At 36.9% G+C, this 14,792-nt stretch overlaps 1 protein-coding gene across 3 annotated transcripts in view; it reads right to left on the reverse strand.

The window, feature by feature from the left end:
• SPPL3 (signal peptide peptidase like 3) overlaps window positions 1-14,792 on the reverse strand; it is a 124,605-nt gene that overhangs the window by 14,848 nt on the left and 94,965 nt on the right. For all 3 annotated transcript variants that reach the window (XM_036875049.1, XM_036875050.1, XM_036875051.1), the window contains exons 3-5: window positions 7,970-8,058; window positions 1,608-1,727; window positions 755-833 (exon numbers count right to left, since the gene is read on the reverse strand). In XM_036875049.1, the coding sequence (XP_036730944.1) occupies window positions 755-833; window positions 1,608-1,727; window positions 7,970-8,058 (288 nt within the window). The remainder of the gene's footprint in view (window positions 1-754; window positions 834-1,607; window positions 1,728-7,969; window positions 8,059-14,792) is intronic.

Raw genomic sequence — 14,792 nt, forward strand, 5'->3', positions numbered from 1 at the left:
TGGAAAAAACTACAGAAAGTTCAAAGGAATTATACTTCTGCACCAATTAGATAATGTACTTTTTATCCAAATTATCAACATGGGTATTGAGAAGTTTAAAGTGATAATATCAATCTTTAGAAAATCTAAATGTAGGGGAATTCTAATTCTTACGGGAAAACAAAATGAAGACAGTCCAACAATTCAATTCATTAAGCAAAGATGAATAAAATTAAGATGGTACATCTATTTGGTTATCACTAATCCTGGGAAGATCAGCCACCCCAAGTGACTGATTTCCTAAGTGCACACAGCATTCTCCATTAGCACAGCATTTTGTTTCCATGGAGCAACGGCTTTAGGAGTTAAGGGTGAAACTGGGATTTAAACCTAAGTGGCTAGTATATATTCTAGGTCATCAAAGATGAAAGGCAAAGAATGTTGAGTCAAGCACTATTTTCATATTCCATTAACTAGTAAAGGAATGAAAATGCTTGCTTCAAAAGAAAACTCATCTTCAATATAATCAAAGCAAGGAAGCATATTACAGTGACTCTGACTTCCTAAGATTTGTTATATTTCCTCTGCTATGAAAGTTGCAAAAAGAAGTACTATCCTACAGTTTTAAAAAATCAAACATCTCACTTTCCAGTCTTCTGGCATTTGTGTGCTTCAGTCAATACCAAAAATTTAGACCCCTAATATTGCTATCAAGTATGAGACAAAATCATACATATACAAGTTTACAATTTAGAGGAAAATCCCAAGTCCTTACTTGTTCTGAGGTGAACAGGGTCTTGTTAAATACTGGCACATCGGGAGAAGAAGAAAAGCAAAAGCTATCGTTGCAAGAACTAGAGAAAGAAAATGTATGGTTAATTTTTTTGTTGTTTATTATTTTACTAAGTATAAGAAAAATGGCATGACTTATGGAAACAATCATTGCCCAGAATACTTTTCTCGACAAGTGCATACAATAGTATTAATTAACTAGAGAAGAAAAGTATCTTTCTTTAGCACCGCACAGACAACCTCTTAAAAAAAATATTACCTGATTTGAAGTAGGGGTAGCATTGGTAGGTTTTCTCTTTCTCACCTATCTCAACAAGATATGATAAACAGCGGGCCAGGGTATGATCTAACATGTCTAGCATTTTGATGTTTCACACATGTCCATCATCGCTCAGCTTGAAAACTGATCAGATAGATGACAGTCGAATTACTGTGATTAGCTATGAGTGTTTCTATCTGCAGAAACATGCGTAGGGGTTGCCAATGACTACTCTGCCAAACTGGACTTTCTGGTAACCTATCAGACAAGGAGCCACAGCCAAAGCAATTCTGCTCTGGTGCCACAAAGCTCGTGAGTTTTCAACTCCTGGCCTTTCATTCAGATTGGGTTGGCAGGTCTGAACTGATGATACAGGTATCAAGTATCTCGCAGGTCTGAACTGATGATACAGGTATTAAGTGGTTCAAGGAGGAGTGGGGGGAGAAAAAGCCAGACTTATGAAGAAAAACTTGCATGGTGCAGTGTATAAATCTTAATTTTTGAATGATGATTTTAAAAAAGGTTTAATAATTTCCTTTTAGCTTAATGTTAAGATTAGATAGAGGAACTCATTTACCTGCTGTACATATTGTAAAAACTACTTGAACTGAGTCAAAGAAGAAGAACATTACTAGGAGGGAGACAGATGCTCCAATTGGAAGGAACAGGGCCTGGGTAGAGTCAATAGTCTGGATACCTGAAAGAGAAAAAGGGACATATCAATGACTTACCTAATAGACACTGTACCCATGTACTTCAGATACATTAACTCATAAAATGCAGACAGTTCTAGGGATTAGTATATAAAATATAGATTATCTAGGCCCTTGGACTCTCTCCTTCCCAGTGAGACTATGATATGAGCTCCTTGCTGTCCTCATAGTGCCTTTATTATAGTAGGTGCCCAAGAAATACTTGTTGAATTGACTTACTACCTCCTGGTGCTAACCATCTGGATGACAGGGTGCCAAAACAAACAAACAAACAACAAACAAGAACATTAAGAGGTAGTAAAAATTCATTTTAGTCAATTTGAGTACATCTGTGGTCCTGTATATATAGGTTTGGTAAAAGAGGTGGTTTAAACCCCCTGACTAAAATAATTTCTCATCATCTGTGGATTTAATGTACTCATGTTCATTCTTCCCCATTGTTGCTAATAGTTGAGGACTGACTTTGGTGGGGGAGGAGGGGAGAACAAGATATATCTGGAAACAGTAAATCAAAAACATTTCTTTGTGGGAACATTTTAAAGAGTAAATAGGAGATAAATGGGGGAACCAGAAGCTCTTGGGATAGAGCAGGATTTAGCACAGTGGTTCTCAAGTCTTGGCTGCTCATTAGAATCACCTGGACAGCTTTAAAAAAATCACAGGACAGCTTTAAAAAAATCACAGTGCCTGGGCCCAACCCCAGAGCCAACTAAACTGAAATCTCAAGGGGTTAGTAGGTCCAGGAAAAACTCCCCACAAGATTTTATTTTGGGGGCTACCCTGGTGGCACAGTGGCTAAGAATCCACCTGCCAGTGCAGGGGACACGGGTTCGAGCCCTGGTCCGGGAAGATCCCACATGCCGCGGAGCAACTAAGCCCGTGCACCACAACTACTGAGCCTGCGCTCTAAAGCCTGTGAGCCACAACTACTGAGCCCACGTGCCACAACTACTGAAGCCTGCACGCCTAGGGCCCGTGCTTCCCAACAAAAGAAGCCACCGCAATGAGAGGCCGAAACGAAACGAAGAGAGGTCCCTGCTCGCTAGAGAAAGCCTGCGCGCAGCAACAAAGACCCAACACAGCCAAAAATAAATAAATAAATAAATAAAAACCCTGCTCATCAGTATTCAAATTTACCTGTCCTCAAGAAGGCTATTTAGGGATTTTTGTGAAATGAATATTAAATATTTCTACAAAACAAAATTGCTTCTTATTGGCTAGGTAGATGAGTCAAATATTCACTAAGGAACAGGGCAATTCAATTTCAGAAGAGTGAGCCATGTGTCAAGACAAACAAATGATCTGGAGAAGAGTCTAACCTGAACTGCAGTCAAACCCATTCATCTTGGCCCATGGATAGGTTTTTTTTTTTTTTTTTTTTGGGGGGGGGGCGCATATCTTAAAGTATCTTATGGGCATTTGTAAGGCAAAACTCTATGAAATCTCTAACTAAATTTCACCTAAATAGTTTTTTTATTTGAGTGCTCTACAATAGTTCAAAGAACTACTTGAGGAAGCTAGATTTCAGGTGCCTTTCACAACAGAAAATAATAGTTTCTCAAATAAATGATTGTTATATAAGAAACAAATCTTTGAAAAGAAATCTATAAATCTGAAAACACACACCCACACCCCCCTCCTTCTGTAAAACAAAGCATCATATACTCTACAGATTAATTATACTGGTTTAAAACATGAGACGAAAAAAAATCAAATGACTGGCTAGAACAAAGAACTGTTTACTAAGCAGGCTTATGAGAAGTATTTGTTTATAATCAATCTAAATTTTACAAGTTCAGTCTGCAATTAAAATGCAAAACAGAATACAAAGAACTTTTCTAGAATATTAGATAGAATGCACAGATTTTTGTTTTTTGAAAGCACAGATTTTAAACCAGTAAGTATTAGACATTATTTCCATTAGTTTTATAGAAGGACTGCCCAAGAGAGTTTATCAAACAGCAATGTCACAGGGCAAGTGAAGCTCCTTTAGTTGCTGACAATATGTTACCAAAAATAATGTACACAACTTTAATACTGCACTTCTTAAAGGTCTGGAAATAATGGTCCTGAGGGGAAGGAAGCTAATTAATTAGAAATTTTAGCCAAACTCCAGTGACAAAACAAAACAGAGCAAAAGCAAAACAGAGCAGCCATAATTGGGCCGACTTGCTCAACTGCAGTGGCATTATCTTTAAAGGCAAAATCAACGTTAAGAAATAGGCATGATGATGGAATTAAAAATTATGTACAGAGACATTATTTTTTGTATTTAGTGAACAGGTTGCAGAGCAATACACCAATGTAGTACTGATAACTGTTTATGAAAGTTACTGATTTTGCACCTCCATGAGAGAAGCAAGGGATTTTTTTAAAAAACTCATTTCCAGAGCTTATGGGGTTTGCAGTCTAGGTGGGGAGATTAAGATGTGTTTCTCTATTAATGAAGAGAATTCTAACTGTAGATCTCCATCAATCTTCACAGTTCAAATAAATTATAGGGGAAGCCTAGTAAAGAACTTCAAGATATCAGATAATTGGAGGTGGGGGGGGGTTGGGTTTTTTTGTTTTTGTTTTTTTTAAACCCTCTTAATGCTAATTAGGATGAAGGACTGGCTGTGCCAGAAGGGGGAAATTTCTATATAGGTTTCCTGGGGCAGATTCAGGGATAAGACAGGAGTTAGGACAAGGTTAGGGAAAATCAGAGAGGACCTGGAAGGAACTCACTCCCCTCCACTTCCTAACTGTTTTTACTGTAAAACATAACACACTACAGAAAAGTACATGAAACAAAGATGTAGAGTTCAGTGAATCATCACATGGCTAATACCACCCAGGTCAAGAAACAGAACCTTGCCAAGGCCAGAAGTCTTTCTTGTGTCCCTCACAATCACTGCTCTTTCTCTTTCCCCCAAAGGTAACTACTATTATATCCTGGCTTTTACGGTACTTTTTATTTGCTTTATGTTTTCTACCAAGCATGCATCCTAAAATACTAATATTTATTTTGCCTGTTTTCTGAACTTACTATATACATTGAATTATGTAGTATGTATTTTTTTGTGTCTGGCTTCTTTCATTCAACATTGTTAGAAACATCCATGCTGTTATACGTAGCTGTAGTTCACTAATTTTCATGTCTTTTTCACAAATTCCTTGATTCGTATTTTGGGAGTAGGCAACTGCAACTTTTAGAAAACCTCCATCTACTCTTTCTCCTTCATTAATTAGTTCATAACACTTGGCAAAATCTTAACACTAAAGTCATACCCTCCTTTTCTTAGAACTCCCCCCAATTCTTCTTCATTGTTAATCTTCATTGTTAAGCATTTCAATCTCCTCAGCACCTACACCATCTCATGTTTCTGTTCATTTTTCTGGCTATTATTATTTCTTTGATTTTTGATGACTGCATCCCGTTTTCCATGCCACCCCTTCAAACTGGAATGATACCATATTCCATAATCAAGTACTGGCCTTCTCTGCAATGGCCATTTCTTTCATTAAGTTTTTCCTGATTATGTGGAAGTGGACTGCATCCTGTCCTGGTCTATGCTTATCCTTTTTGGTATCCATGGCCCAGATTAGGCACTGAAGAAATACTTTTGTTGAGAATAATTTTAGCACAACACAGGAGGTAGATTTAAGGAAATTACCATTAAACAACCACCAACTACTCTTTAGATGCTGATTAACAATGAGAAATACAAAACTGATGTTACCAGGTAAATTCTTTCCACTGCATGGACTGACTTAACCATTTATTTATTTGAGGATAAAATGGTACTTAGATACATACTATTGATTTCTTTTAGGTTTATGTGATGCAATGCACAACAGATTTGTAATCTGTTTTAAGTACATCATTTGTATATATGCTATATAACACAGGAATTTAAAGGAGTTTCAAGTGTGTGAAGTGATTTGGTTTAAACTATTGATAGAAGGTAAGCTGCTATGTAAAAATTTAACCCTAAAATTGGATACTGACACTGGGTTTTACCTGGTTCCTGTGAAGTTACTGGTATGGTATTTTACTTAATATAAGGATCTGTGTTATAAGTTTAAGAAAAGGCTCATTATATTTAAATGATTCTACTTACTGTATTTGTCCTGTCCACTTTACATTGCTGGGGACAATGAAACACATTTAACTCAGTGAAAATTGGGCAAGTATAATTTAGTTGATGGGGTATTATAATAACTAGAGAAAATGAAATAGATATTAAGTGATCTCTTTTCAATTTAGTTTCTAAGATCCTCCATCAATATTCTATTAAACTTTATATTAGATCTCCAGTCTTTCCTCCCTATTAGGCGGTGACTTTGATTTGTCCTGCAAGTCACGCTTATTCTCCTCCTCTGTGCCTGTATTATATGCTCTTCCCACCTGGAGGAACTTCTTCTCCAGCAATCCAAGTTCACTGTTTCATGTCAAATTCACTTTCTCCAGGAGAGTCCCTTACTAACTTCACCACTGTTGCTCACCTTGGCTTGCCTTTCTCTTTATTCTCCTTGTACATGGATGTCAAAATGACTTCCCTCTGGTGCTTACTCTGATGTATTGATAGTAGATGCTTGTTCAGAAGGATTCTGAGGCTATGGTAAGGGTCCATGAGAAAAAGTACTTGCTCTAGGTATAGTGTGGAAAGTGGTATTTGCTCTGTCTTAGCACTTTATTAACACCTTGGGAAGTATTTTGGCCACACTGCCTACGTGACGGCTTGAGTACCAGCTCTTGTACTTTCGCATCTTTCAAAATATCTAATAAATGCCAAGTGCATGGTAGGTACCCAGTATCAATCTCTTAGTATTATCAAATCAAGTCTCCTTACTTCCAATTCAGTTCTCTTTCTATAATAAGCATTACCAATTTTCTAGTACAATTTACATACCATAAAATTTACCCAGTTTAAGTGTGTAATTCAATACTTTTTTTTGGTAAGTTTACCAAGTGTGAAACCATCACTATAATCTAGTTTTAGAATATCTTCATCACCTCAAGAAGATCCCTCATGCCAGCTTACTGTTAATTCTCCTTCCAATCCCTTGCCCCAGGCAACCACGAATCTGTTTTCTGTCTCTATACAGTTGCCTTTTGGAAATTTCATATAAATGGACTCACACAATATGTAGTTTTTCTATCTGGCTTTTTATACTTAACAATTTTTTTTTAAATTAATTAATTTTATTTTTGGTTGCGTTGGGTCTTCACTGCTGTGTGCAGGCTTTCTCTAGTTGCGGTGCGCGGGCAATTCTTAACCACTGCGCCACCAGGGAAGCCCTTAACAGTGTTTTGAGGTTCATCTATGTTGGAGCATATTTCAGTAATTAATTTTTTTTAATGCTGAACAGTATTCCATTGTATGGACATACCATATTTTGTTTATCCATTAACTAGTTTATTGATCTTTGAGTTGCTTCTACTTTTTGGCTATGATGAATAATGCTGCTGAATACTTGCCATATAGCACACTTCTGTTTTTTCAAAGCAAATATTCTTTAAAATCTTAAGTATCAGAAAAGATACAATAGTTTTACAAGTACTTCAAGTAGCTATCTTTAAGGATCACTAAATGAATTTATGATCAACACCTACAAAATTATCAACCTCATCAAAGGATTTAAATGAAGTTATAAGCAGGCAGATACCCATCTATCCTGCTTGTCTTTAAGAAAATAAAGAGAGCTTCCCTGGTGGCGCAGTGGTTGGGAATCCACCTGCCAATGCAGGGGACACAGGTTCAAGCCCTGGTCCGGGAAGATCCCACATGCTGCGGAGCACCTAAGCCCGTGTGCCACAACTACTGAGCCTGTGCTCTAGAGCCCGTGAGCCACAACTACTGAAGCCCGCGTGCCTAGAGCCCACGCTCCGCAACAAAGAGTAGCCCCCGCTCGCCACAACTAGAGAAAGCCCGCACACAGCAACGAAGACAAAATGCAGCCAAAAACAATAAATAAATAAAGTAAAATAAATAAATTTATTTTAAAAAAGAAAATAAAGAATCTCGGCAGCAAGCTTTTAGGCATGAATTAAAAGCAGTACACAAGAAATCCACAGTTCAGGTTCAGAACATAAGACTTTAACAAATTATACCATACAGATTTAATTTTATTATTATACCAGACATAATCCTTGAACCCAGTAAATTATCTACTGGGGTTATAGAAAGAATCAAATTAAGACAACTACACGTAGAAAGCTAATTGTCATAAAATGCCTTACTATTATTGGCGCCGTTGCCATTGAAAGACCCAGAAGAACTGTTACTGTCTTTCTCCTTATCTTGATTTTCAAAGTCCATATTAAGGGATCTGTGGGAAAAAATTGTATAGGTAAGTTTTAGTTTTACTTAAGAAGCAGACCAGAAAAGTCAGTAATGAGACATACTTTTAAATGCTAAAGCATTAGGAAAGAAAGAAAGATCTCTTTTGAACAGCTCTGCAAAACACTTCTTGATGCCACATTTAAAAAAACAATCTACATTCCTTACAGTGTCAGTTCAAGAGTTTTCCTGACTGCAGGTAAAAGCATTCCATTGTGGCTGAATATTCCAGCCATATCTCTGTGCACCTCTTTAATTACTTCCTTATGCTAAATACCTAGAAGGAGAAATATTGGGTCAAAAGGCAAGCACAATTTTGAGACTTTTACATACCACACAATTGCTTCCAAAGAGGGTGGACCAATTCACTCTCTGAGAACAGTGTATAAGAGCACTTGTTTCTCTACACCTTGCCAGCTCTCATTCAACAACATGGATTTGAGTTTTTGCTATATCTGGGAATATTCAAGGTATTGGAGAGACAATAAATAGTGAGTAAAATAGGCTCTCATGGATTCTACATTCGAAGGGGGGGAAACTGACAATAAACAAGAAAAATAAGTTAAATACAGGGTATGCTAATGGTAAGAGCTAAGGAGAAAAGGCAGGAAATAGAGAGGGTAGATCTGAAATTTTAAACAAGGTAGGCAAGGGAAGGCCACACTGGTGTGATTTCTGAGTCAAGACCTGAAGGAAGTAGACACAGTCAATCTGGGGGACTAAAAATGCTGTCTCTGTCCTAATTTAGAATTCTTTACCTATTAAACAATTTTATGTACCTGAGCTTGCCCATTTCTCTTTTTGTGAACTAACTGTTCAAGTCCTTAGCTCATTTTCTACTACTGCGTTCCTTTAAAGTGTTTGTGCATCCAAACTTCCTGTGATGGTGGAAATGTTCTGTACCTGCACTGACCTATTTGGTAGATATTAGCCACGTGAACACTTGAAATGTGGGCGCACAACTGAGGAACTGAATTCTACATTTTATTTCATTTTAATTAATTTAAATTTAAATAATTGGAGAGCTAAAACTATAAAACTTTAGACAAAATCTTTGTGACCTTGGATTTGGCAGTGGATTCTTACATATGACATCAAACACACAAGTGAAAATTTGATAAATTGAACTTCATCAAAATTAAAACCTTGTGTGCTGCAAAGAACACTCTGAAAAAAATGAAAACACAACCCCAAAGGATGGGAGAAAATACGTGCTACTGTGTATCTGATAAGGGCCTTACATTTAGAATATAGAAAGAACTCCTCTAATTCAATAATAAAAAGACAACCCAATTAAAAAGTGGGCAGACTCTGAATAAATATTTCTCCAAAGAAGATAAGCAAATGGCCAATGAGCACATGAAAAGTTCTTTTTTTGTTGTTTTTTACACATATATACATGTACATGAAATATTTTTATTGCTGTTAGTTTTACAAAAACAGGATCATATTATTCACACTTTTCTGCATCTTGCTTTTCCTTTCTTTTTTTTGAATTTTATTTATTTTCTTATACAGCAGGTTCTTATTAGTCATCCATTTTACACACATCAGTGTATACATGTCAATCCCAATCTCCCAATTCAGCACACCCCCACCCCCACCCCCTGCTGCTTTCCCCCCTTGGTGTCCATACGTTTGTTCTCTACATCTACGTCTCTATTTCTGCCCTGCAAACCAATTCATCTGTACCATTTTTCTAGGTTCCACATATATGCGTTAATATACGATATTTGTTTTTCTCTTTCTGACTTACTTCACTCTGTATGACAGTCTCTAGATTCATCCACGTCTCTACAAATGACCCAATTTCGTTCCTTTTTATGGCTGAGTAATATTCCATTGTATATATGTACCACATCTTCTTTATCCATTCGTCTGTCGATGGGCATTTAGGTTGCTTCCATGACCTGGCTATTGTAAATAGCGCAGCAATGAACATTGGGGTGCATGTGTCTCTTTGAATTATGGTTTTCTCTGGGTATATGTCCAGTAGTGGGATTGCTGGGTCATATGCTAATTATATTTTTAGTTTTTAAAGGAACTTCCATACTGTTCTCCATAGTGGCTGTATCAATTTACACTCCCACCAACAGTGCAAGAGGGTTCCCTTTTCTCCACACCCTCTCCAGCATTGGCTGTTTGTAAATTTTCTGATGATGCCCATTCTAACTGGTGTGAGGGGATACCTCATTGTAGTTTTGATTTGCGTTTCTCTAATAATTAGTGATGTTGAGCAGCTTTTCATGTGCTTCTTGGCCAGCTGTATGTCCTCTTTGGAAAAATGTCTATTTAGGTCTTCTGCCCATTTTTGGATTGGGGTATTTGTTTCTTTAATATTGAGCTGCATGAGCTGTTTATATATTTTGGAGATTAATCCTTTATTCATTGATTCGTTTGCAAATATTTCTTCCCATTCTAAGGGTTGTCTTTTCGTCTTGTTTGTAGTTTCCTTTGCTTTGCAAAAGCTTTTAAGTTTCATTAGGTCCCATTTGTTTATTTTCGTTTTTATTTCCATTACTCTAGGAGGTGGATCAAAAAACATCTTGCTGTGATTTATGTCAAAGAGTGAGTGTTCTTCCTATGTTTTCCTCTAAGAGTTTTATAGTGTCCGGTCTTACATTTAGGTCTCTAATCCATTTTGAGTTTATTTTTGTGTATGGTGTTAGGGAGTGTTCTAATTTCATTCTTTTACATGTAGCTGTCCAGTTTTCCCAGCACCACTTATTGAAGAGATTGTCTTTTCTCCATTGTATAGCCTTGCCTCCTTTGTCATAGATTAGTTGACCATAGGTGCATGGGTTTATCTCTGGGCTTTCTATCCTGTTCCATTGATCTACATTTCTGTTTTTGTGCCAGTACCATATTGTCTTGATTACTGTAGCTTTCTAGTACAGTCTGAAGTCAGGGAGTCTGATTCCTCCAGCTCCGTTTTCTCCCTCAAGACTGCTTTGGCTATTCGGGGTCTTTTGTGTCTCCATACAAATTTTAAGATTTTTTGTTCTAGTTCTGTAAAAAATGCCATTGGTAATTTGATAGGGATTGCATTGAATCTGTAGATTGCTTGGGGTAGTATAGTCATTTTCACAATATTGATTCTTCCAGTCCAAGAACATGGTATTTCTCTCCATCTGTTGGTATCATCTTTAATTTCTTTCATCAGTGTCTTATAGTTTTCTGCATACAGGTCTTTTGTCTCCCTAGGTAGGCTTATTCCTAGGTATTTTATTCTTTTTGTTGCAATGGTAAATGGGAGTGTTTCCTTAATTCCTCTTTCAGATTTTTCATCATTAGTGTATAGGAATGCAAGAGATTTCTGTGCATTAATTTTGTATCCTGAAACTTTACCAAATTCACTGATCAGCTCTAGTAGTTTTCTGATGGCATCTTTAGGATTCTCTATGTATAGTATCATGTCATCTGCAAACAGTGACAGTTTTACTTCTTCTTTTCCAATTTGTATTCCTTTTATTTCTTTTTCTTCTCTGATTGCCATGGCTACAACTTCCAAAACTATGTTGAATAATAGTGGAGAGAGTGGACATCCTTGTCTTGTTCCTGATCTTAGAGGAAATGCTTTCAGTTTTTCACCATTGAGAATGATGTTTGCTGTGGGTTTGTCGTATATGGCCTTTATTATGTTGAGGTAGGTTCTCTCTATGCCCACTTTCTGGAGGGTTTTAATCATAAATGGGTGTTGCATTTTGTCAAAAGCTTTTTCTGCATATATTGAGATGATCATATGGTTTTTATTCTTCAATTTGTTAATATGGTGTATCACATTGATTTGCGTATATTGAAGAACCCTTGCATCCCTGGGATAAATCCCACTTGATCGTGGTGTAGGATCCTTTTAATGTGTTGTTGGATTCTGTTTGCTAGTATTTTGTTGAGGATTTTTGCATCTATATGCATCAGTGATATTGGTCTGTAATTTTCTTTTTTTGTAGTATCTTTGTCTGGTTTTGGTGTCAGGGTGATGGTGGCCTCACAGAATGAGTTTGGGAGTGTTCCTTCCTCTGCAATTTTTTGGAAGAGTTTGAGAAGGATGGGTGTTAGCTCTTCTCTAAATGTTTGATAGAATTCACCTGTGAAGCCACCTGGTCCTGGACTTTTGTTTGTTGGAAGATTTTAAATCACAGTTTCAATTTCATTACTTGTGATTGGTTTGTTCATATTTTCTATTTCTTCCTGGTGCAGTCTTGGAAGGTTATACCTTTGTACGAATTTGTCCATTTCTTCCAGGTTGTCCATTTTATTGGCACAGAGTTGCTTGTAGTAGTCTCTTAGGATGCTTTGTATTTCTGTGGTGTCTGTTGTAACTGCTCCTTTTTCATTTCTAATTTTATTGATTTGAGTCCTCTCCCTCTTTTTCTTGATGAGTCTGGCTAATGGCTTATCAATTTTGTTTATCTTCTCAAAGAACCAGCTTTTAGTTTTATTTATCTTTGCTATTGTTTTCTTTGTTTCTATTTCATTTATTTCCGCTCTGATCTTTATGATTTCTTTCCTTCTGCTAACTTTGGGTTTTGCTTGTTCTTCTTTCTCTAGTTCCTTTAGGTGTAAGGTTAGATTGTTTATTCGAGATTTTTCTTGTTTCTTGAGGTAGGCTTGTATAGCTATAAACTTCCCTCTTAGAACTGCTTTTGCTGCATCCCACAGGTTTTGGATCGTCGTGTTTTCATTGTCATTTGTCTCTAGGTATTTTTTGATTTCCTCTTTGATTTCTTCAGTGATCTCTTGGTTATTTAGTAACGTATTGTTTAGCCTCCATATGTTTGTGTTTTTTTACGTTTTTTTTCCCTGTAACTGATTTCTAATCTCATAGCACTGTGGTCAGAAAAGATGCCTGATATGATTTCAATTTTCTTAAATTTACTGAGGCTTGATTTGTGACCCAAGATGTGATCTATCCTGGAGAATGTTCTGTGCGCACTTGAGAAGAAAGTGTAATCTGCTGTTTTTGGATGGAATGTCCTATAAATATCAATTAAATCTATCTGGTCTATTGTGTCATTTAAAGCTTCTGTTTCCTTATTTATTTTCATTTTGGATGATCTGTCCATTGGTGTAAGTGAGGTGTTAAAGTCCCCCACTATTATTGTGTTACTGTCAATTTCCTCTTTTATAGCTGTTAGCAGTTGCCTTATGTATTGAGGTGCTCCTATGTTGGGTGCATATATATTTATAATTGTTATATCTTCTTCTTGGATTGATCCCTTGATCATTATGTAGTGTCCTTCCTTGTCTCTTGTAACATTCTTTATTTTAAAGTCTATTTTATCTGATATGAGTATTGCTACTCCAGCCTTCTTCTGATGTGCATTTGCATGGAATATCTTTTTCCATCCCCTCACTTTCAGTCTGTATGTGTCCCTAGGTCTGAAGTGGGTCTCTTGTAGACAGCATATATATGGGTCTTGTTTTTGTAACCATTCAGCAAGCCTGTGTCTTTGGCTGGAGCATTTAATCCATTCTCGTTTAAGGTAATTATCGATATGTATGTTCCTATGACCATTTTCTTAATTGTTTTGGGTTTGTTTTTGTAGGTCCTTTTCTTCTCTTGTGTTTCCCACTTAGAGAAGTTCCTTTAGCATTTGTTGTAGAGTTGGTTTGATGGTGTTGCATTCTCTTAGCTTTTGCTTGTCTGTAAAGCTTTTGATTTCTCCATCGAATCTGAATGAGATTCTTGCTGGGTAGAGTAATCTTGGTTGTAGGTTCTTCCCTTTCATCACTTTAAGTATATCATGCCTCTCCTTTCTAGCTTGTAGAGTTTCTGCTGAGAAATCAGCTGTTAACCTTATGGGAATCCCCTTGTATGTTATTTGTCTTTTTTCCCTTGCTGCTTTCAGTAATTTTTCTTTGTCTTTAATGTTTGCCAATTTGAATACTATGTGTCTCGGCGTGTTTCTCCTTGTTTTTATCCTGTATGGGACTCTCTGTGCTTCCTGGACTTGGGTGGCTATTTCCTTTCCCATGTTAGGTAAGTTTTCGACTATAGTCTCTCCAAATATTTTCTCGGGTACTTTCTCTCTCTCTTCTCCTTCTGGGACCCCTATAATGTGAATGTTGTTGCGTTTAATGTTGTCCCAGAGGTCTCTTAGGCTGCCTTCATTTCTTTTCATTCTTTTTTCTTTATTCTGTTCCACAGCAGTGAATTCCAGCATTCTGTCTTCCAGGTCACTTATCCGTTCTTCTGCCTCAGTTATTCTGTTATTGATTCCTTCTAGTGTATTTTTCATTTCAGTTATTGTGTTGTTCATCTGTTTGTTTGTTCTTTAATTCTTCTAGATCTTTGTTAAACATTTCTTGCATCTTCTTGATCTTTGCCTCCATTCTTTTTCCAAGGTCCTGGATCATCTTCACTATCATTATTCTGAATATTTTTTCTGGAAGGTTGTCAATCTCCACTTCATTTAGTTGTTTTTCTGGGGTTTTATCTTGTTCCTTCATCTGGTACATAGCCCTCTGCCTTTTCATCTTGTCTATCTTTCTGTGAATGTGGTTTTTGTTCCACAGGCTGCAGGATTGTAGTTCTTCTTGCTTCTGCTGTCTGCCCTCTGGTGGATGAGGCTATCTAAGAGGCTTGTGCAAGTTTCCTGATGGGAGGGACTGGTGATGGGTAGAGCTGGCTGTTGCTTTGGTGGGCAGAGCTTAGTGAAAAGTTCTTAACAACACTAGTCATCAGGGAAATACAAATCAAAACCACAATGAGGTACCACT

The sequence above is a fragment of the Balaenoptera musculus genome, chromosome 14 (assembly GCF_009873245.2).
Source record: "Balaenoptera musculus isolate JJ_BM4_2016_0621 chromosome 14, mBalMus1.pri.v3, whole genome shotgun sequence".
Classification (NCBI taxonomy): Eukaryota; Metazoa; Chordata; class Mammalia; order Artiodactyla; family Balaenopteridae; genus Balaenoptera; species Balaenoptera musculus.